The sequence below is a fragment of the Ornithodoros turicata genome, chromosome 4 (assembly GCF_037126465.1).
Source record: "Ornithodoros turicata isolate Travis chromosome 4, ASM3712646v1, whole genome shotgun sequence".
Taxonomy (NCBI): Eukaryota; Metazoa; Arthropoda; class Arachnida; order Ixodida; family Argasidae; genus Ornithodoros; species Ornithodoros turicata.
In genome coordinates, this window is record NC_088204.1 from 78926083 (window position 1) to 78950031 (window position 23949).

At 43.1% G+C, this 23949-nt stretch overlaps 2 protein-coding genes and 1 long non-coding RNA gene across 13 annotated transcripts in view; 1 reads left to right on the forward strand and 2 right to left on the reverse strand.

The window, feature by feature from the left end:
- Positions 1-23949, forward strand: part of LOC135392025 (uncharacterized) — a 134511-nt gene that overhangs the window by 59842 nt on the left and 50720 nt on the right. The gene's annotated exons all lie outside the window — the stretch shown is intronic.
- Positions 1174-23949, reverse strand: part of LOC135392024 (uncharacterized) — a 31130-nt gene continuing 8354 nt past the window's right edge. Inside the window, exon 2 of the mRNA XM_064622641.1 lies at positions 1174-3267. Within this exon, the coding sequence (XP_064478711.1) occupies positions 1707-3140 (1434 nt within the window). The 5' untranslated portion in view covers positions 3141-3267 and the 3' untranslated portion in view covers positions 1174-1706. The remainder of the gene's footprint in view (positions 3268-23949) is intronic.
- On the reverse strand, positions 18272-19378 carry LOC135393531 (uncharacterized). The gene is made up of 3 exons (XR_010422669.1): positions 19332-19378; positions 18765-18856; positions 18272-18343 (listed from the first exon to the last, which is right to left on the reverse strand). It is a non-coding gene; the product is annotated as an uncharacterized LOC135393531 (long non-coding RNA).

The window sequence follows — 23949 nt, forward strand, 5'->3', positions numbered from 1 at the left end:
GCCCGTAAACAAGGAGGACAGATTCCTAGCTGTAAATGCAAACAAAATAGCTCAAGAGGTGCTCTCTGCCACACACAGGAGACAGTGCACAACCAAAGAATAGCAAACTCTGGTACCCTAACAGTGACTGTGGGCTCTCTGCCAGCTGCAAAAGCCCTTCTGAATCTGACCTTTTTTGCTAAAATATATAATTATTTAATTGATAACAGTCTCTCTCACGTAACAAAGTTCCTGTGAATGCGATAACGTCGAACTTGGACTCCAAAGACGACAATACGGTGGTTAATTGATCCAAAATCTTCGCAACAGTTGTAATATTGAGATGATACAGTTTGAAATAAGAACCGTACCTTACAGCTATCATTAAGTTTGTCAACCGATACAAAGTCACGCATGCTTCTAATGTTTATATATATACTTGCGTAAAGGTTACATGTTCCCATTAGTTAATTTCAAGCAGTTTTGCTTCTGGTTCAACATGAACCGCTCTGGAATTTTTCGTACGTCGGATGAAGATCGTGCCGTCCTTGACCCATACGTAATAATAATAATAATATATAGCATAACGCAATAAATAATAATACGTACACACATACAAACATAACACCACACAGTAAATAATAATTAACGCTAAAAACGACTGGTACTATCCAAGCCAAACAAGCGCAATTTGGGGGCGTTCTTTTTGGAGTAAAAACCGGGACTGGTGTACATAACAAGGGGGAAAACTATACTTGACGTTTCGAGTGGATGCTCTTCATTAGAAAAACCATCCTTCCAGGATTATACTTCTGGATCGTTTTGCCCAACAATTGTTTTAGCTCCTTGCAGAGATGTTTGTTTACAAAGATTGGCTCATTGTGGTGGTAACCGAAGTGAGCTGCGTTTAAACGTCACTTTTTGGATGGGAGAGAACGAAAGAGAGAAATGGAAAGAGAATGAAATCGATCTACGATGTTGAGTTTAGATGGATCCTGTGTTGGAACTCTGTGAGCTACTTCAGTGGGCATCTGCTGCTAGCTCTAGGCCAAGCTTTCTAGATATATCACAGACTACGTCAGCGCAGCATTTATTGGGTTTTAGGCGAAAGTTTTTTTTATTTCCGCGTTATTTCTTCGTGAATACTGTTTGAGCGACACCACCTCAGACTTGAAGGTAATATTTTATTTATTTTATTTTCAAATACTGGCGGCCTGTGCTCACCGGCCGTTACAGGAATTGGCACAGCATAGGAGGTTCACACATACTATCACTCAAAATATAACCAGAAAATGCTCATACATGAAGTCACGCATGGCACAAAATCACTCTGCTGATGAACATATGTTGTAAGTAGCAGTAGAGACACATTATACAGCCGGGACATTTTAATGAACAGCACTGTAAATGAAAAGCAGCAAGACGTACACAAGTCTAACAGAGTTCGAACCAAGCAAGCAACCACACGCACATGAATGGATGCAGTTCGGCAGCCTTAGCTGTATCCAGTAAGACCCCTTCCTTTCTTAGGAGATTAGCCGTGCATGTCATTTCGAACAAATTCAACATGGCCACGCGTGTTATTGGAACTACATGCCCCCGCGGTGTATTGCACTCCCCCTGAGAAACAGTTCTGGCTACGGGACTCTGTGCCTCTAGCACCATCTGGTGGCTGACTGGTCCCAGCGCCACCTCGTGCCAAGGGTTGGCTTGGCTGGCATGTCCTCTTAACACGAAGCCCAGCTGCAGTATAAACCCAACAACATTATGACGAGGATGGCTCGCACTCCATAAGATATCCAGGTATAACGATGGTCGTTGGTTTTAGAACTAAGTGTGGGTTTCGTTGGCAAGGCAGTCGATGTAAATTTTGCTCGATTAGTCTGGACAGGTACAACATCTCGGACACGCACGAGGATATCCCCGGTCCAGCTGTCTATTTCGTAGTCATTGGAACTCGCAGATTTGCAACTGAGGTCGATTTTTAGCTTGCGGTTCGGGAGGATGGTGGCTTGGTCTCGTTCAAACACGATCCAGAGGCGGCTATGGATACCGTTCGGGTGTAGACAACCGTTGGTGCCTTTCACTGTTTCCCCTCTGCAGCCGAAAGCTTGACAGGAGTGCAGCCGTGGAAGCCATATCTGACCATCACCACACTCGGTGTGATCTGTCCGTGGGTCGAGCACGAACAAGGAGTCGTCTGAAGTGGGTTTAACTGGTGAACAGCTAATCGATTGAAGAAATTTTGCTCGTTCGCCGTCTTTCTCAACCGTTGTACGGGGCACTCCATTACAGAGGGCACAGTGGAAGTTCTTGTATGTTACTTGTTTCGTATCGCTCGGGGTATAATAGGCAGCGTACAGTGCACACTTCCGAGTGAGTGCAGGATCGCTTCCTTTAGGGCATTCATCCACAGTGGGAGAGCACTCCATCGTGTTGAACGCTTTCGTAAAATTCTTCCACTCGAACACGGCACTTTGAACCGTAGCATCGTACATAATACCCGCGTGCATCATCCAATAAACGCCTCGTTTGGCGTCATACTGCATCTTCTGCAGTTGGCTCTCAGCACTCAGTTTCCCTGGCGACTCTCCGACCCATTCAATCTTACTGTGCCAATCGTACGTCTCGCTTCGATCTCCTCCGTTGCACTTTACACAGTCAAAATTTCGATACAAGGTCCCCGACGGCTCGTGGAAGGAAGGAATGTCAATGCTGAACTGGAATGATCGATAAGGAAAATTGCCCGTGAATTGTCCCTCGCATTTCTCTTTCATCTTCGGTGAGACCGATTGTCCTGCACATGACGCCTTCACCCAAACGTGATGTCCACCACTTGGTAGCCGTGCACACCTATATCGTTCGTGTGGTACATCTTTAGCAGCGTCGATGCAACAGTCCCCGCGTAGATTGCATTTTGTGTCGCAAGAACAAATCGGTGTAATAAAGGTACCTTGAGATTTCTTGCAAGTATAGAAGGGAGATTCGCCGTGCACATTGGAGGCTTCTTCGCGAACCTGTGCTTGGAGATCAGCTGCTGCTTGGAGATCAGCTGCTGCTGGGAGATCAGCTGCTGCTTGGGATGCAGCAGTGACATACAGCCAGAGGATCAAGCCAACTGTGGTGAAAAACATGTTTCGTGATGCGTGCTTGGTGCGCATGTTATGGAGCGGTACTGCCGACAGTGCGACACGCACAGTAGAGTAGAATAGAGTATAGACAGCACCCAAGGTCCCTTGTGATGCAGGACACAGCACGGCCAAGGACGGGTGGTCTTCACAGCACTGCCTGCGCAAAAACAAACGGGTAACATGAGCTCTAACAGGTGAAAAAATGGCTAGAAAGCAAGCGAGCTGGTGAAGATGATGCATAATGTAAAAAACCCCCGAGACTAGGGAACACGAAGGGACAGACACAACATGAAGTCTCAAACACAGCTGAAAATTTTACTTCACAAACAAGAAATATATACAAACAGAAGGTAAGGAAACACCAGCTGAGAACAAAATAGGAGGTCATTTCGGGGGAACGAGCAGTCTGTTCAAGGCCGGACCGAGAATTACTGAAGGTTTGCTGACACAGTTCTCACAAGAAGTTATGAAAAGGGTCTCTCTCAAAAGCCTTCGGTGAGGGTCCACTTCGGATGCCTTTACAATTGTTTCATCCCATAGAGGGAAGCAATCTGAGCATTCTTCCAAATGTTTTGCAATTTCAGAGTTTGAAGCTTTATTTTTTAGTTTTACTGAATGCTCTCTCAAACGATCATTTAAGCAACGTTTTGTCTGGTCAATATAACAAACCACAAGCTAATGGGATCTGGTAAACAACGTTTGAGGAACAGGGGACAAATTTATTCCGGTGATTCTTGCAAAAAACCTCAGGTTTGGCGAAAGGCGTGAGGCGGTCAAGACGGAAGTTGTTCTTGAAAACGGTGTTGATTTGAAACTTCTTCGCAACGAGACTTTGAGACTTCGTGTTCCCTAGTCTCGGGGTTTTTACATTATGCTCTAACAGGTAACATGAAATGAGGTTTGAAATGGGATGATCCATCCCATGACATCAGACTTCAAGATGACACTTTGGTTCATAACGATTCTTGATATAAAATTGATATCATAGATACCATAATCTAACTATTTAATCTGTATATTATTAATGTCCCAGCGTATCGGACCGGGATCTGATTCCCCGGTATTACGTGGCGCCAAATTTCGTAGGAAGTGCAATGGTCAAAATGCCCACATCTGAGTGATAATTCATTAAAAGATAACCACCAGTTATTTTCAACTTCTCTCAGCACCAATATGCCTCCTGGGGACGAGGGTTTAATATAGGTTTGCAAGAAAAAAAACATTGAGGTCCACGATGAAAGATGGAGGTCGACCGCACCACTCGGTCTGATTCAGCGTGAAATCACCCAGTTATACCTGACTTGAATAACGCAAGTACATGTATCATATAGCTTTATACACAACAGAAATGCATGGAAATTGCTTATCTGGTATCAAAAGTGATAGCGCTTGTGACTGATAATGTTTTTCCCTTATACCGCAGCTGCCCTCTTTTTTTCTTGGCACTCACGTTTCGGACATTGGCACAAGTGGCCAATTTGTGGGAAGTGCGGAAAGTACCCACGGCAATACAGAAAGGGAAGATGCAGACTTTAAAGGGAAATTGCTGGGTGTCCCTCTCGATATTCCTGCAGGGTGGCTTGCCGCCTTAACAACATCGAGCTCTGCTTTCTGCAAGGCATGCAAGACTGACCTGCGACCGCACCTAATATAAATACACCAATAAATTGACCATAAGGTGCTTGGCTATTTTGGCTATATTCAAATTATCTGACTTGGCTATTTTTTTGGCTGCTTTCTTGCCCTCACTTGGCGGGCTACAGGTTTGGCGTCTAGTAACCCTGGTGCCTACGTCATCCGTTCGTCCATTCGTTCTCCAGGAACTGATATGTCAGCACCAGCAATGTCCAGAGCGCTTTTAGCTGAAAAAGTGATTTCCGAGGCGCACAAGCGGAGGCCTTTATGGGACATGCGGTGCCCTCAGTACAAAGACGCGAAAACGAAACACCTCCCGTGGATACAAGTGGCAGAAGCACTCAACTGGAACGGTAATTTACTTCTAAACTCTGTTAGTGCACCTATAGTGAGGCGTGGAGAGCTGCTAACCAATGACGTTCAATTAACAATGTTGATTTTTCTTTATGTCACATACACTCAGTGAAGTGAAAAACAAATGGAAATCTCTGCGCGACGGACTTGCAAAACGTATAAAAACCAGGGAAGGGTAACGGTAATGGTAACGGAAACAGAAACGGTATATTACCGAAATTGGAGATGGTAACGATAACGGAAACGAATTTATCGTCCGGTATTGAATTCGGGTAATGGCTATTCCTGTTGTGCGATGACATTTGAGGGACTTTTTTTTTCTTGTTTTTTTTTATGACTACATTTTCTGTAATGCTCTAAATACTACACGAAAGCATGTAAGGAAAGTGCAGTATCTGATCTCGAGGGTGCATCAGTCGCTTACCTCGTCCCAGTCCTCTCCATGACATCAACACATGACTATACTCCACCATAGCACGAGGATGACAGCCTACTATTGAGTTACTTATTCTGTACTTTGTTCTTTTTTTTTTTTTTTTTATGACTACATTTTCTGTAATGCTCTAAATACTACACGAAAGCATGTAAGGAAAGTGCAGTATCTGATCTCGAGGGTGCGTCAGTCGCTTACCTCGTCCCAGTCCTCTCCATGACATCAACACATGACTATACTCCACCATAGCACGAGGATGACAGCCTACTATTGAGTTACTTATTCTGTACTTTGTTCTTTTTTTTTTTTTTTATGACTACATTTTCTGTAATGCTCTAAATACTACACGAAAGCATGTAAGGAAAGTGCAGTATCTGATCTCGAGGGTGCATCAGTCGCTTACCTCGTCCCAGTCCTCTCCATGACATCAACACATGACTATACTCCACCATAGCACGAGGATGACAGCCTACTATTGAGTTACTTATTCTGTACTTTGTTCTTTTTTTTTTTTTTTATGACTACATTTTCTGTAATGCTCTAAATACTACACGAAAGCATGTAAGGAAAGTGCAGTATCTGATCTCGAGGGTGCATCAGTCGCTTACCTCGTCCCAGTCCTCTCCATGACATCAACACATGACTATACTCCACCATAGCACGAGGATGACAGCCTACTATTGAGTTACTTATTCTGTACTTTTTTCTTCTTTTTTTTTTTTTTAATGACTACATTTTCTGTAATGCTCTAAATACTACACGAAAGCATGTAAGGAAAGTGCAGTATCTGATCTCGAGGGTGCATCAGTCGCTTACCTCGTCCCAGTCCTCTCCATGACATCAACACATGACTATACTCCACCATAGCACGAGGATGACAGCCTACTCTTGAGTTACTTATTCTGTACTTTGTTCTTTTTTTTTTTTTTTTTTATGACTACATTTTCTGTAATGCTCTAAATACTACACGAAAGCATGTAAGGAAAGTGCAGTATCTGATCTCGAGGGTGCGTCCATCGCTTACCTCGTCCCAGTCCTCTCCATGACATCAACACATGACTATACTCCACCATAGCACGAGGATGACAGCCTACTATTGAGTTACTTATTCTGTACCTTGTTTTTTTTTTTTTTTTTATGACTACATTTTCTGTAATGCTCTAAATACTACACGAAAGCATGTAAGGAAAGTGCAGTATCTGATCTCGAGGGTGCGTCAGTCGCTTACCTCGTCCCAGTCCTCTCCATGACATCAACACATGACTATACTCCACCATAGCACGAGGATGACAGCCTACTATTGAGTTACTTATTCTGTACTTTGTTCTTTTTTTTTTTTTTTATGACTACATTTTCTGTAATGCTCTAAATACTACACGAAAGCATGTAAGGAAAGTGCAGTATCTGATCTCGAGGGTGCATCAGTCGCTTACCTCGTCCCAGTCCTCTCCACGACATCAACACATGACTATACTCCACCATAGCACGAGGATGACAGCCTACTATTGAGTTACTTATTCTGTACTTTGTTCTTTTTTTTTTTTTATGACTACATTTTCTGTAATGCTCTAAATACTACACGAAAGCATGTAAGGAAAGTGCAGTATCTGATCTCGAGGGTGCATCAGTCGCTTACCTCGTCCCAGTCCTCTCCATGACATCAACACATGACTATACTCCACCATAGCACGAGGATGACAGCCTACTATTGAGTTACTTATTCTGTACTTTTTTCTTCTTTTTTTTTTATGACTACATTTTCTGTAATGCTCTAAATACTACACGAAAGCATGTAAGGAAAGTGCAGTATCTGATCTCGAGGGTGCATCAGTCGCTTACCTCGTCCCAGTCCTCTCCATGACATCAACACATGACTATACTCCACCATAGCACGAGGATGACAGCCTACTATTGAGTTACTTATTCTGTACTTTGTTCTTTTTTTTTATGACTACATTTTCTGTAATGCTCTAAATACTACACGAAAGCATGTAAGGAAAGTGCAGTATCTGATCTCGAGGGTGCATCAGTCGCTTACCTCGTCCCAGTCCTCTCCATGACATCAACACATGACTATACTCCACCATAGCACGAGGATGACAGCCTACTATTGAGTTACTTATTCTGTACTTTGTTCTTTTTTTTTTTTATGACTACATTTTCTGTAATGCTCTAAATACTACACGAAAGCATGTAAGGAAAGTGCAGTATCTGATCTCGAGGGTGCATCAGTCGCTTACCTCGTCCCAGTCCTCTCCATGACATCAACACATGACTATACTCCACCATAGCACGAGGATGACAGCCTACTATTGAGTTACTTATTCTGTACTTTTTTCTTCTTTTTTTTTTTTATGACTACATTTTCTGTAATGCTCTAAATACTACACGAAAGCATGTAAGGAAAGTGCAGTATCTGATCTCGAGGGTGCATCAGTCGCTTACCTCGTCCCAGTCCTCTCCATGACATCAACACATGACTATACTCCACCATAGCACGAGGATGACAGCCTACTATTGAGTTACTTATTCTGTACTTTGTTCTTTTTTTTTTTTTTTTTTTTTATGACTACATTTTCTGTAATGCTCTAAATACTACACGAAAGCATGTAAGGAAAGTGCAGTATCTGATCTCGAGGGTGCGTCCATCGCTTACCTCGTCCCAGTCCTCTCCATGACATCAACACATGACTATACTCCACCATAGCACGAGGATGACAGCCTACTATTGAGTTACTTATTCTGTACCTTGTTTTTTTTTTTTTTTTATGACTACATGTTCTGTAATGCTCTAAATACTACACGAAAGCATGTAAGGAAAGTGCAGTATCTGACCTCGAGGGTGCGTCAGTCGCTTACCTCGTCCCAGTCCTCTCCATGACATCAACACATGACTATACTCCACCATAGCACGAGGATGACAGCCTACTATTGAGTTACTTATTCTGTACTTTGTTCTTTTTTTTTTATGACTACATTTTCTGTAATGCTCTAAATACTACACGAAAGCATGTAAGGAAAGTGCAGTATCTGATCCCGAGGGTGCATCAGTCGCTTACCTCGTCCCAGTCCTCTCCACGACATCAACACATGACTATACTCCACCATAGCACGAGGATGACAGCCTACTATTGAGTTACTTATTCTGTACTTTGTTCTTTTTTTTTTATGACTACATTTTCTGTAATGCTCTAAATACTACACGAAAGCATGTAAGGAAAGTGCAGTATCTGATCTCGAGGGTGCATCAGTCGCTTACCTCGTCCCAGTCCTCTCCACGACATCAACACATGACTATACTCCACCATAGCACGAGGATGACAGCCTACTATTGAGTTACTTATTCTGTACTTTGTTCTTTTTTTTTTATGACTACATTTTCTGTAATGCTCTAAATACTACACGAAAGCATGTAAGGAAAGTGCAGTATCTGATCCCGAGGGTGCATCAGTCGCTTACCTCGTCCCAGTCCTCTCCATGACATCAACACATGACTATACTCCACCATAGCACGAGGATGACAGCCTACTATTGAGTTACTTATTCTGTACTTTTTTCTTTTTTTTTTTTTATGACTACATTTTCTGTAATGCTCTAAATACTACACGAAAGCATGTAAGGAAAGTGCAGTATCTGATCTCGAGGGTGCATCAGTCGCTTACCTCGTCCCAGTCCTCTCCATGACATCAACACATGACTATACTCCACCATAGCACGAGGATGACAGCCTACTATTGAGTTACTTATTCTGTACTTTTTTCTTCTTTTTTTTTTTATGACTACATTTTCTGTAATGCTCTAAATACTACACGAAAGCATGTAAGGAAAGTGCAGTATCTGATCTCGAGGGTGCATCAGTCGCTTACCTCGTCCCAGTCCTCTCCATGACATCAACACATGACTATACTCCACCATAGCACGAGGATGACAGCCTACTATTGAGTTACTTATTCTGTACTTTGTTCTTTTTTTTTTTTATGACTACATTTTCTGTAATGCTCTAAATAGTACACGAAAGCATGTAAGGAAAGTGCAGTATCTGATCTCGAGGGTGCATCAGTCGCTTACCTCGTCCCAGTCCTCTCCATGACATCAACACATGACTATACTCCACCATAGCACGAGGATGACAGCCTACTATTGAGTTACTTATTCTGTACTTTGTTCTTTTTTTTTTTTATGACTACATTTTCTGTAATGCTCTAAATACTACACGAAAGCATGTAAGGAAAGTGCAGTATCTGATCTCGAGGGTGCATCAGTCGCTTACCTCGTCCCAGTCCTCTCCATGACATCAACACATGACTATACTCCACCATAGCACGAGGATGACAGCCTACTATTGAGTTACTTATTCTGTACTTTGTTCTTTTTTTTTTTTTTTATGACTACATTTTCTGTAATGCTCTAAATACTACACGAAAGCATGTAAGGAAAGTGCAGTATCTGATCTCGAGGGTGCATCAGTCGCTTACCTCGTCCCAGTCCTCTCCATGACATCAACACATGACTATACTCCACCATAGCACGAGGATGACAGCCTACTATTGAGTTACTTATTCTGTACTTTGTTCTTTTTTTTTATGACTACATTTTCTGTAATGCTCTAAATACTACACGAAAGCATGTAAGGAAAGTGCAGTATCTGATCTCGAGGGTGCATCAGTCGCTTACCTCGTCCCAGTCCTCTCCATGACATCAACACATGACTATACTCCACCATAGCACGAGGATGACAGCCTACTATTGAGTTACTTATTCTGTACTTTGTTCTTTTTTTTTTATGACTACATTTTCTGTAATGCTCTAAATACTACACGAAAGCATGTAAGGAAAGTGCAGTATCTGATCTCGAGGGTGCATCAGTCGCTTACCTCGTCCCAGTCCTCTCCATGACATCAACACATGACTATACTCCACCATAGCACGAGGATGACAGCCTACTATTGAGTTACTTATTCTGTACTTTTTTCTTCTTTTTTTTTTTTATGACTACATTTTCTGTAATGCTCTAAATACTACACGAAAGCATGTAAGGAAAGTGCAGTATCTGATCTCGAGGGTGCATCAGTCGCTTACCTCGTCCCAGTCCTCTCCATGACATCAACACATGACTATACTCCACCATAGCACGAGGATGACAGCCTACTATTGAGTTACTTATTCTGTACTTTGTTCTTTTTTTTTTTTTTTTTTTATGACTACATTTTTTGTAATGCTCTAAATACTACACGAAAGCATGTAAGGAAAGTGCAGTATCTGATCTCGAGGGTGCGTCCATCGCTTACCTCGTCCCAGTCCTCTCCATGACATCAACACATGACTATACTCCACCATAGCACGAGGATGACAGCCTACTATTGAGTTACTTATTCTGTACCTTGTTTTTTTTTTTTTTTTTAATGACTACATGTTCTGTAATGCTCTAAATACTACACGAAAGCATGTAAGGAAAGTGCAGTATCTGACCTCGAGGGTGCGTCAGTCGCTTACCTCGTCCCAGTCCTCTCCATGACATCAACACATGACTATACTCCACCATAGCACGAGGATGACAGCCTACTATTGAGTTACTTATTCTGTACTTTGTTCTTTTTTTTTTTTTTTTTTATGACTACATTTTCTGTAATGCTCTAAATACTACACGAAAGCATGTAAGGAAAGTGCAGTATCTGATCTCGAGGGTGCATCAGTCGCTTACCTCGTCCCAGTCCTCTCCACGACATCAACACATGACTATACTCCACCATAGCACGAGGATGACAGCCTACTATTGAGTTACTTATTCTGTACTTTGTTCTTTTTTTTTATGACTACATTTTCTGTAATGCTCTAAATACTACACGAAAGCATGTAAGGAAAGTGCAGTATCTGATCTCGAGGGTGCATCAGTCGCTTACCTCGTCCCAGTCCTCTCCACGACATCAACACATGACTATACTCCACCATAGCACGAGGATGACAGCCTACTATTGAGTTACTTATTCTGTACTTTGTTCTTTTTTTTTATGACTACATTTTCTGTAATGCTCTAAATACTACACGAAAGCATGTAAGGAAAGTGCAGTATCTGATCCCGAGGGTGCATCAGTCGCTTACCTCGTCCCAGTCCTCTCCATGACATCAACACATGACTATACTCCACCATAGCACGAGGATGACAGCCTACTATTGAGTTACTTATTCTGTACTTTTTCTTTTTTTTTTTTTATGACTACATTTTCTGTAATGCTCTAAATACTACACGAAAGCATGTAAGGAAAGTGCAGTATCTGATCTCGAGGGTGCATCAGTCGCTTACCTCGTCCCAGTCCTCTCCATGACATCAACACATGACTATACTCCACCATAGCACGAGGATGACAGCCTACTATTGAGTTACTTATTCTGTACTTTTTTCTTCTTTTTTTTTTTATGACTACATTTTCTGTAATGCTCTAAATACTACACGAAAGCATGTAAGGAAAGTGCAGTATCTGATCTCGAGGGTGCATCAGTCGCTTACCTCGTCCCAGTCCTCTCCATGACATCAACACATGACTATACTCCACCATAGCACGAGGATGACAGCCTACTATTGAGTTACTTATTCTGTACTTTGTTCTTTTTTTTTTTTTTATGACTACATTTTCTGTAATGCTCTAAATAGTACACGAAAGCATGTAAGGAAAGTGCAGTATCTGATCTCGAGGGTGCATCAGTCGCTTACCTCGTCCCAGTCCTCTCCATGACATCAACACATGACTATACTCCACCATAGCACGAGGATGACAGCCTACTATTGAGTTACTTATTCTGTACTTTGTTCTTTTTTTTTTTTTTTATGACTACATTTTCTGTAATGCTCTAAATACTACACGAAAGCATGTAAGGAAAGTGCAGTATCTGATCTCGAGGGTGCGTCCATCGCTTACCTCGTCCCAGTCCTCTCCATGACATCAACACATGACTATACTCCACCATAGCACGAGGATGACAGCCTACTATTGAGTTACTTATTCTGTACCTTGTTTTTTTTTTTTTTTTCTTTATGACTACATGTTCTGTAATGCTCTAAATACTACACGAAAGCATGTAAGGAAAGTGCAGTATCTGACCTCGAGGGTGCGTCAGTCGCTTACCTCGTCCCAGTCCTCTCCATGACATCAACACATGACTATACTCCACCATAGCACGAGGATGACAGCCTACTATTGAGTTACTTATTCTGTACTTTGTTCTTTTTTTCTTTTTTTTTTATGACTACATTTTCTGTAATGCTCTAAATACTACACGAAAGCATGTAAGGAAAGTGCAGTATCTGATCTCGAGGGTGCATCAGTCGCTTACCTCGTCCCAGTCCTCTCCACGACATCAACACATGACTATACTCCACCATAGCACGAGGATGACAGCCTACTATTGAGTTACTTATTCTGTACTTTGTTCTTTTTTTTCTTTTTTATGACTACATTTTCTGTAATGCTCTAAATACTACACGAAAGCATGTAAGGAAAGTGCAGTATCTGATCTCGAGGGTGCATCAGTCGCTTACCTCGTCCCAGTCCTCTCCATGACATCAACACATGACTATACTCCACCATAGCACGAGGATGACAGCCTACTATTGAGTTACTTATTCTGTACTTTTTTCTTCTTTTTTTTTTTTATGACTACATTTTCTGTAATGCTCTAAATACTACACGAAAGCATGTAAGGAAAGTGCAGTATCTGATCTCGAGGGTGCATCAGTCGCTTACCTCGTCCCAGTCCTCTCCATGACATCAACACATGACTATACTCCACCATAGCACGAGGATGACAGCCTACTATTGAGTTACTTATTCTGTACTTTGTTCTTTTTTTTTTTTTTTTTATGACTACATTTTCTGTAATGCTCTAAATACTACACGAAAGCATGTAAGGAAAGTGCAGTATCTGATCTCGAGGGTGCGTCCATCGCTTACCTCGTCCCAGTCCTCTCCATGACATCAACACATGACTATACTCCAGCATAGCACGAGGATGACAGCCTACTATTGAGTTACTTATTCTGTACTTTGTTCTTTTTTTTTATGACTACATTTTCTGTAATGCTCTAAATACTACACGAAAGCATGTAAGGAAAGTGCAGTATCTGACCTCGAGGGTGCGTCAGTCGCTTACCTCGTCCCAGTCCTCTCCATGACATCAACACATGACTATACTCCACCATAGCACGAGGATGACAGCCTACTATTGAGTTACTTATTCTGTACTTTGTTCTTTTTTTTTTTTTTTTTTATGACTACATTTTCTGTAATGCTCTAAATACTACACGAAAGCATGTAAGGAAAGTGCAGTATCTGATCTCGAGGGTGCATCAGTCGCTTACCTCGTCCCAGTCCTCTCCACGACATCAACACATGACTATACTCCACCATAGCACGAGGATGACAGCCTACTATTGAGTTACTTATTCTGTACTTTGTTCTTTTTTTTTTATGACTACATTTTCTGTAATGCTCTAAATACTACACGAAAGCATGTAAGGAAAGTGCAGTATCTGATCCCGAGGGTGCATCAGTCGTTTACCTCGTCCCAGTCCTCTTCATGACATCAACACATGACTATACTCCACCATAGCACGAGGATGACAGCCTACTATTGAGTTACTTATTCTGTACTTTGTTCTTTTTTTTTTTTTTTTTTATGACTACATTTTTTGTAATGCTCTAAATACTACATGAAAGCATGTAAGGAAAGTGCAGTATCTGATCTCGAGGGTGCGTCAGTCGCTTACCTCGTCCCAGTCCTCTCCATGACATCAACACATGACTATACTCCACCATAGCACGAGGATGACAGCCTACTATTGAGTTACTTATTCTGTACTTTGTTCTTTTTTTTTTTTTTTTATGACTACATTTTCTGTAATGCTCTAAATACTACACGAAAGCATGTAAGGAAAGTGCAGTATCTGATCTCGAGGGTGCGTCAGTCGCTTACCTCGTCCCAGTCCTCTCCATGGCATCAACACATGACTATACTCCACCATAGCACGAGGATGACAGCCTACTATTGAGTTACTTATTCTGTACTTTGTTCTTTTTTTTTTAAATTTCACCGTGGCCATGACAGTATTATTTACTACTTAAAGCGTCTGCTTATGAATGCGACATTGAATGAAGGTTACACTTCCATCTGGACTCCGAGTGACTGAAGACATGTTCCTACATTTTTCTTTTAAATGTTGCAAAATGTGCGCATCCCAACGACGAAAAATTACTTGTGTAGTGGGCGTTTCACCGAAGGCACTTGGGCACAACAGGGTGCTGACAGAGCCGGAAGGGCTGTCCTTTCGCAACTCCGTAACAACCGTTCCATTACCGGAAACACGTAACGGAAACGATATTTAAGGGCCGGTATCAGAAACAGATAACGGAAACGATAATATAGCAGTAACGAAAATAGAAACGGCAATCAAAATACGTCCGTTATCCTCCCCTGATTAAAAACGATTATGCGAAAGAAAAGGAGCGGCGTGGGCGCCGAATCAATCATCGATTCCGGCACAGAGGAAGTGGATGCAGACAGTGATGATTGGACACATTTTAAGGCGCTGTTTATAAAAATAACATAGGAAGACCCTACAGTCAGAGAACGGCCTTGGCGCGTGGCCTATATATAGTGACGGTGTGATAGTGACTGTACTTGCTCCCTACCGCTGGGTGTGCCCAGCTGCAGTAAAATGCGATTATATAATGCAAAATCCTACGTGTAAGTGTCGTCGTTCTTGCTATTCTCCTGGTATCATGTTGGGAAGGCTCAGAATTGCAGAAATGATTGCTGGCAGAAGTGATTGGCCAGGATGGCGTTACAACCGCATCTTCGTAGCAGGCGACAGCCGGTATGAAGTTTTATATCACGTAATGTGAGTACGTTGAATCAAAAAGGAGCAAAGATGTATGCATAAATAAAATTCAATTATATAATGCAAAATCCTACGTATAAGGTTCGTCCTTCTTGCTATTTTCGTTAAAGGGGTTGTGAATCAAAATCAAAATATTACACAAAATGATGTTTGAAATGTAGATCTATTGGTGCCAAACATCTCCGTCGAAACCCTTTCACGCTGCGCTTCCGCGCCACGGAGTAATGGCGCTTTGAATATGAGGAGATCGCTTCATTCTTGGCTCGCCTCCTCATCGCCCGATCTCGGTATGATGTATACCGAGCGCGCCACGGAAGTGCGGAGTTCCCGTTCTCATGACGACGCCTGTAAACAGGGCCGCGGCGAGCGCTGGGACGCGACGTGGCGAAGGGAAATGAGCGGAAGGGCTATGACGTAGAGCCATAGAGCAACCGGTCAAGGCGTCACTTCCCGCCGACTTCATGGAGCTGCCCGGCACCGTTTGGCGCCACGGTCGGCGGGGGCCTCAAAAATGGGAGATTTTTAAAACCCTGTAGCATAAAAAATAGTAAGAGGTGGGATGTGGGACTTTGAGTACGGAGTGCGTGGAGTAAGGCGAAAAGACTCTGCCAGAGACAAAGGTCTATCCGTGTGGTTTCTCAACCCCTTTAATCCCCCCTACGCTCCCAGATGTTTTTTTTTTTCTTTTCTTTCTCCCTCTTCGTTTTTGACACTTGTTCTATGTGTGGCGCCTTAGCGTCTACAGGCCTATTATTACGTTCCTCGGGGGAGGAAGACATAGTGCGCGAAGATACGTTTCCCGTTACACACCTCGGGAAGATACGATACACACAGGCACAACGTGCTTTTCCCTTAAACAATCCCACGGTCGGCCGAAGTCAGCCTGAGTTAAGAGGGGATATCACCCGCGGCATTTCGTCGTTTCTGGGCACGAGATGGCGCCGGGTTCAGGTTCAGGTTCAGGTTGCCTAAACCCTTTGGAATCAGGGCGGGATCTACCCAGCCACGAGGTGGCGCTAGGGCCGCCGAGTGCTGTAACCAGCGCCGTTGTTCAAGAAGCGCGCGATACAGCGCGGTGGCATGTAGTCCCCACAGCATGCGTGACCCTGTTGTTTTTGTTCGCCCCGACTTCGCTCGGGATGCGCGGTTAATCTCCTAAGAAAGGAGGGGTTCTTGAGGAGAACGCAGCTTTGAGGAACAAACGCATCTATTCATGTGTCTGTCGGCTGCTTCCTTGGTTTGCACTCTGTTCGACTTGTGTATCGTTTTGCTGCTTCACCAAAATCTCCCGGCTGGAAGAGTAGAAAACGGTTCACGATGGCGAAATAATTTATTTTGTGTTGGCATCAGTGGGGCTGTACTTATGCTATGCAATGTTCGTTTGTAATACCCTCACCAATTAAACAAAAAATACTAACTTGTGAATTTCGCATGTGATGGTACACTCTTAAAAATGAACTTCACCACATAGCACGCTCCTAGCCAACCATCACCCCGAATGACAACGTTCTCGCCTTAGATTTGTTGAAAACGGGAGGAGGAGCCTATTTTGTGCCGTGCATAATGGCACAAAATAGGCTCCTCCTCCCATTTTCAGCAAATCAGGGGCGAGAACGTTGTCATTCGGGATGATGGTTGGCTAGGAGCGTGCTATGTGGTGAAGTTCATTTCTAAGAGTGTCCAACCGTCTACCCCATGAAGGTGCACCTTCAGCAACTTCATTTTTGCGACAATTCCGGAAATCGGCACCTAGTGGCTAGCACGTGGTCCGCCAATTTGACCGAATGCTGCTCAGTTGAATGCGGTTTTGTTCAAGACGTTTGACTGAACGCCACTTTTGACTGAACACCTCCTTTTGTGTACAAATTTTACACAAGAGTATGACTTGTGTATTTATTCTCGCTCGGTACTGAATAAGAAAAAAAAAAGCACACACATACACATCGTATACATGTTTTCTTTCCCTTTTGTATCTTCGCGCAGAAAAAGTATCAGGTTGGAATGTCCGAATACGATCATTTGGGCTGGAGTTGAACATGTGACAGCGATGGGCAGTATTTAAATACATTGTATTTAAAATATAAATACATGTATTTAAAATACATATTTAAATACAGGCAAGAAAAATGTATTTATATTTAAATACCGTTTTCGGCGTATTTATATTTAAAATACACTTAAATACACATATCTCATCCTCCTGTATTTGTGGGCTTCTCTCGAGTTCCACATCGTTAGCCTCCAGCGATGAAGGATAGCTTGGTTAGAGGCTACAGGTCACTCATCCCGTGTGTTCAGGGATTTCCGTCCTTCTAGAAAACACCACAATGCGCGAATGAGGGCATCGCCGCCCCCGTTGCAGCGGGAGGAACTGGACGATTGTATCTCATTACGGCCGAAGTCTCATTACGGCCGATGTCTCAATACGGCCGAAAGTCTCAATACGGCCAATAATCCTTTAATCCCCAAGTGTCTCATTACGGCCAAAGTCTCAATACGGCCGAAGATGTCTCATAACGGCCAAATGTGAAAATGTGTATTGTAACCTGCATTGATATGCAATGTCGCAGCCAGGTATGGATATATATTCAGCAGGGTATAAGGCATGCACTGTGCCCTTAGGGCCCTTATCATATTTATATACACATATTGCGAGACAAACAGTATGTTATCATACCACAGCACAATGCAACATATTGTGTACACATACTCCCACAAGGTAGTGTTGATGTTGCTGTGAAGCAGGCTACTATGTGGAGTTAGCTACTTGTAGAGAGCTAGATGAATATTGGCTTTGTTGTGACGCTTTTGGAGCCATCCTACAGTCACTGGCCAAGACGGAACACCTATCTCAGTCGATGTCAGTTTATTTCCATTCGCCTTACAATTGTACAATTCTTGCTTCTGGAATGAGTAAACCTGCAAGAAGGGAAGAGCAACCATGAATAGGCTAGAATATAAAAAAAAAAAAAAAACACAAGCATTTGTCTCTACATGGCTGGTTTTAATGTGCACAAGCTGCACATGTGTTGATACGTGTCTGTTATTTCATACAAGGTTAACATAAATCTTCACCTAGACAAAAGAACGACAAGCCTTAAAAATGTGACAGGTAAACACAGAGCATGACCATGATATGAATATAGGTTCAGTAGTTCATTCCTTTAATGGAAACATGTGAATATCAAATAGTGATACATTACAATTCATGAAATGATGCATGCATAACTTTCCATTTCTGGTTTCTTTTTTATAAAGGTAGTGCACTAATTAACATTCGTGCACTACTACAAAATTTCTCACTTCACAACAGAACCTTATGATGATCTTAACAGCTCACCTCTTCGGCCAGGACTCCCTGGGCAGCAACATCCTATTAGCCATGTTGTTGTTTTTCTTTTTTGGAATCCTCCGTGCAGCCACATACCATGCCTGGAATGGAAAACCAGCTATAAATAACAATGTATTTGAATGACTTCCTCTTGAAGTATTTATTCTAATCAGATACGCTTTTGTGCCTGGTATGGTGCGCGAAGGCACATAAGTACAATATTTGCAGACGTTCGACGTAAGCAGTTCAAGGAGATCAATTCAAGTACGCCGACTTGCGCTTTTATTTTTGGAGAAATACGACGACAAATTTTAACAAATTAAATATGGCTCACAACGATACGAGTAAATGCTGCTGTACGGTGATGCATTGTCGGTATCTTATCGTCTTCGAATAAATTTGTTGTTCCTAAACGCGCAACCAACTAGAAACAACGCAAACCTACGAACAGATACCGAGTTACATCTATTACAGGCACTTCGGCTGTTTTGATTCATTTAAATTACTCGTATGAGAATCCAACTATGTGTGGACAGCACACTACTAATCCAGACAATCTTCGAAAGCATTACTCACCAGAATTCCTGCTGGACTTGGTCTTGGTCAACACTGCGCGATATACATTGGGGTTGTGGGGATTCATTCAACTCGATTTTTACCGGAACAACAGGCGCTGCTTGAAAGACAACGACGGAAAATAGAGAGCCGCTATAAAGTCCGCTAATTTGCACATTACAGCACTACAAATCGATATATGAACACGTCGTAAACAGCAACCACTCGCTCACGGGGCTGCCTATCTGCCGGGAGTTAGCATCGGCGGAGGGTCACGAGGGATTCTTCCCTTCCTCTCTCTCGTCGTCCGCGCTCTCTCTACATCTCTGGCCCACCCGGTTCTCGTGCGTCGAGCGTAAGTGTACGGGCAAATAGTGCAACCGCTAAAACAACTCGCAAGCTTCGTGGTTCTTCAAAGCGGTGTTGAATATCGTATATTATGGACCTCGAAGTATTTTTTTTTCTTTCTTGTTCATTTTTGTGTCTTGCAGGTGCAGAGACTCAGTTATTCAGTTATTAATCAGTTATTCTCATAGAAAAAGAAAGTCCGGAAAATGAGAATTATACACCAAATGCAAAGGTGTCCATCGTGTTTTCGTCGAACGGCACAGGAGAGCATGGTAAAACTGACTGTCAATCCCAATTTTGAAAATTTTGATGTCCCCCACAATACCGGCCGGACTTACAGTCCGACCTTATAACAGCGTTGCCGATTGGTGCAGCAAATGGCTAATGGTTCTGAACACTAATAAATACAAAGTCATGCGAATCTCACGTACTAATTCAACTTCGCCTAATTATATACTGAACAACGCAACCTTATCAACTGTTCAATCTTAGAAGTACCTTGGTGTGCATATAACCTGTGACCTCAGTTGGAAGAGCCATGTGGACTACGTCACTAATAATTCTTACCGTTCATTAGGTTACTTGCGGCATAATTCTTCAAAGGCCCCTGCCAACATCAAGCTAACAATGTACAAGACTTTAATTCGTCCGAAACTGGAATACGCATCTGCCATTTGAGATCCTAGTTCTTCCACACTAACTACTGCCATTGAAATGATACAAAACCATTCTACGCGTTTTATACTATCAAACAACCATCGCAGTAGCAGCATCACATCAATGAAAGAAGCTCTGGGTTTGCCGCCATTTCAGATACGCAGGAAAATATCTCTGCTTTGTCTCTTTCATAAAATTTATCCGCACACCGAATTGAGTACACAATTTATCACTCGCCCCGTTTACCCCTCGTCCTGCACTGATCACTAATTCTTACTTTCATTCTTTTTTCCCGCGTGCAGCAACTGAGTGGAACCACCTTCCACGTAACATAGTTGAGATAACTAACCCAGATTCATTCCACAAAGCAGTCTCTCAGCTCCTGTTGTTAAAGCATTGTTCTTTGTTATTGTATTGTTATTTTCATACTATTTTTAGCTTTGTGTATTCTTTTGCCTCACTCCCCTCTGTAATGCGATTGCGATTGAGGATAATAAAATGAAATGATGAAATGAATACACAAAAGACAGTACATATATGTAAGGAATTTAGTGTTTAACTGCAAAACGTGAGCATTTCTATGTACATGACATAAGCATTTATGTATAATTGTACACTAAATCATCAAGCAGCCAGCAAACAGCCACAAAGCCACAAGCAACGGCCTCTCTTAGCTTACTACGTACTTCGAAGCTGTGCCGCCTCTCTATTCCTTTGTATTGAGGGGCCAACATTCAGAGTCTTTCTTAGTGCGAACTCCGTATGCACGGTGCCGTCGGTGCGTGCGGCATGCAGGTGCACTGTACAGTACCAGGGGAATGAACGTGTAGTATAATTCTATTGTTGGGAAAAACTCACGTGACCTCAAGCGTTGGGCCAATCGTTGGACGTCGGTTGAGTAGCTTTTTGCTTTGCTTTTTTTTTTTTTTTTGTCTCGAGGCTTTCCCTTTCCCATTCTTTCTCTCCCTCTCCCCCGCTTTGGCGGTTCGGGGCAGTTCTGGGTGGTTGTGGATCTCCGTTCGCGTCGAGTGAAATAAATAACAAAATGTGGAAGCGTTGGCTGTCTCTGTTACACAAAGTGCTTTATTTTCCGGGATAGGTATTTCCAAAGCACAAATATGAAGTCTGCTGTAGCTGTGCACAACACGAACATGATATGAACATTGTTTCTGAAGTTCGAATGAAATGCCGAAGCAACTTTGCATTTACTGATAGCTGATGTCTCACGTGGAAGATTTCACAGTAGAACAGTATATTGGCTGCACAGGCACACACATTCAGAGGTCCGGCATGACAGAGAACGTGTCCATATTGCTGCTTGTGTAGGCGCCTGGTTGATCCGTCACAAAGGAAATTGTGAAGCTGCTATGCCGAAAGATGATGATCCAACCACTCTGAGTGTCATCGTGTCATATCCATTCTACTGTATCCATGCAGATGCTATTCTGAAGCAGATATGAGTTGAGTGCTTATACCTGAACAAGAAAGATAGGGATCAGAAGTGTGAAAACCAAAAATTCTACCTGCCACAGGTGCGGCGCTATGTTATGCTAAGCGGCAAAATAGAATAGGAACTGACTTACCTGTCATCGAATGAGTAGCGGAAAAACACAGTATTCGTCCTCCTTGAATCGTTGTCGCACCAAGCAAGCGAAGCACACCTGCCTTCCACTTATCTACCACTCAATTGACTTGCACAAGTATCCATGAGGCACCGAGTTTTTCAGAGTCGGTATCGACAACATGTTAGGGAAGGACACTAAAAACCATCCAAAGCGGTACTGGCGTAGATGCTTTGCTTGCGTCCCTGCTGCACCCAACACATTTCGAAACTTTGCGGCGAGTTGCTGGAGTTGCTCCGGCACCGCCGGCACGGTCGCCGGCTTGAGCGCGCCAAGGAAAGTTCATAATTTCAAACCAACCAATGAGCGCTCGCATACCGGGGGAGCGGCCTCAGGAGCCAATGGGCTCGTGACGGTTGAGAACTCGCGCTTCGACGTAAAAATTCTGACGTTTCATGACGTTTGATGACGCGAAAAGCTCGCAGCGCCTCACTTTAGTCCGCAAGTGAACTCGCGAGTTTTATCCCCTTGACAGTACAGCACGAGGAAGCCGGAGAGAGCGCCAAGAGAGAGAGAGAGAGGCGAGACCACGGAGGAAGGGGAGAGGCTCACGTGACCCTCTCTCGACGCTAACTCCCGGCAAATAGGCAACCCCCCTAGTACAGTGCCCTAGTGACTTCAGCGGCTGGCTGCCGAGTGAGGGGCCATTTGGGCAGGTCTCAAAGGCGGGTTCACTGGTACTACGGAATCTGTAGTGGAATTGTGCGCGCGGTGGCTTGCACCCCCCTTGTCGTCCTCTATTTATAGATGTCACGGCCTCCGTGATGTCATCTTATGCTATGGGCGCCCTTGGCCGCGGCCCTGGCACTCGACCGCGTGCGATTGTTTGCATGGATGCGCTGAAGCTCGCCTTGCGGAAGGATTTTTGTGGGTATCCGAGGTAGAGCCAGGGATGGGCATAAATACACTTTTCGGGTATTTAAATATAAATACCAAATACTACACGTTTTCATGTATTTAAATACTGCCCATAAATACTTTATGATGAAAGTAATTAAATCCAAAATATAAATACATTACGACAGTATTTAAATACTGTAACTACTTCTGTAAATACTTTGAGCCGTTCAGGCACATTATTCTTTTAACTTATATAACAAATAGAGCCACCTGTGGATGCATCTCTGCTGCACACAGTGCCCACATATCTCCTTATTTTTCCGTGATGCAGTGTGATGATTTCAACATCTTGCGTGGACTGACTTTTCATTGAACGGAACGTCTCCTTGAGTCTCAGGAGCAGCGAGGGGGTATTAGACAGGACGGTAACGGAACAAGAACTGACGACGACTCAAAGTCAGCTAATGAACTCGTTATCGCTTCTTCCACTTTCTCTATGTTGAATAAAGTGGTCATTTGCTGGTTTTGAGTCGTCGTTGTCGGTTCTTGTCCTGTCTGTCTGTCTGTCTGTCCTGTCCAGTCCACTGCAACGGCGATTCGCACATTGTGCTGTTTTCTAAAATTACGGAAATCTCCGAACACACGAGATGAGTGACCTGTAGCCTCTAACCAAGATACCCTTCATCGCTGGAGGCTAACAATGTGGAACTCGAGAGAAGCCCACAATAAGGGCTTCGTGCGCGGGGCCTAAGGCGGTCGCTCTACTCGCCTGCCCCTATCGCCGGCCCCACAGTTCTGATGGCAAAAACTGCTGTGGACATTGCTACGTCACATTGAAGTGTGTTCGTCCCGCTTGCATGTACCACACTGAATACGAAACACTTTCTTAGGCACTTCCTCCCCATGGGCACCCGAACTGCACCTGAATGTCCCTCACTTGTCCACTCGTGTCTGTACTTGTTTCCCTGTGCGCATGCGCTTCATATATAGTTTCATGTGTTTAATGGCGTGTATACGCTTATGCTACGTTCACGTAGCCGTCGTTCAGCGAACACAGGTGCGCTTTTCTTCTGTGACATTGCATATCACGAACGGATTTACCCGCCGTTCTCGCACTCTTCTTTTCCGTTTTTTTTTTTTTTTTTTTTCATTTTGTATGTGCGGTTCTGCAA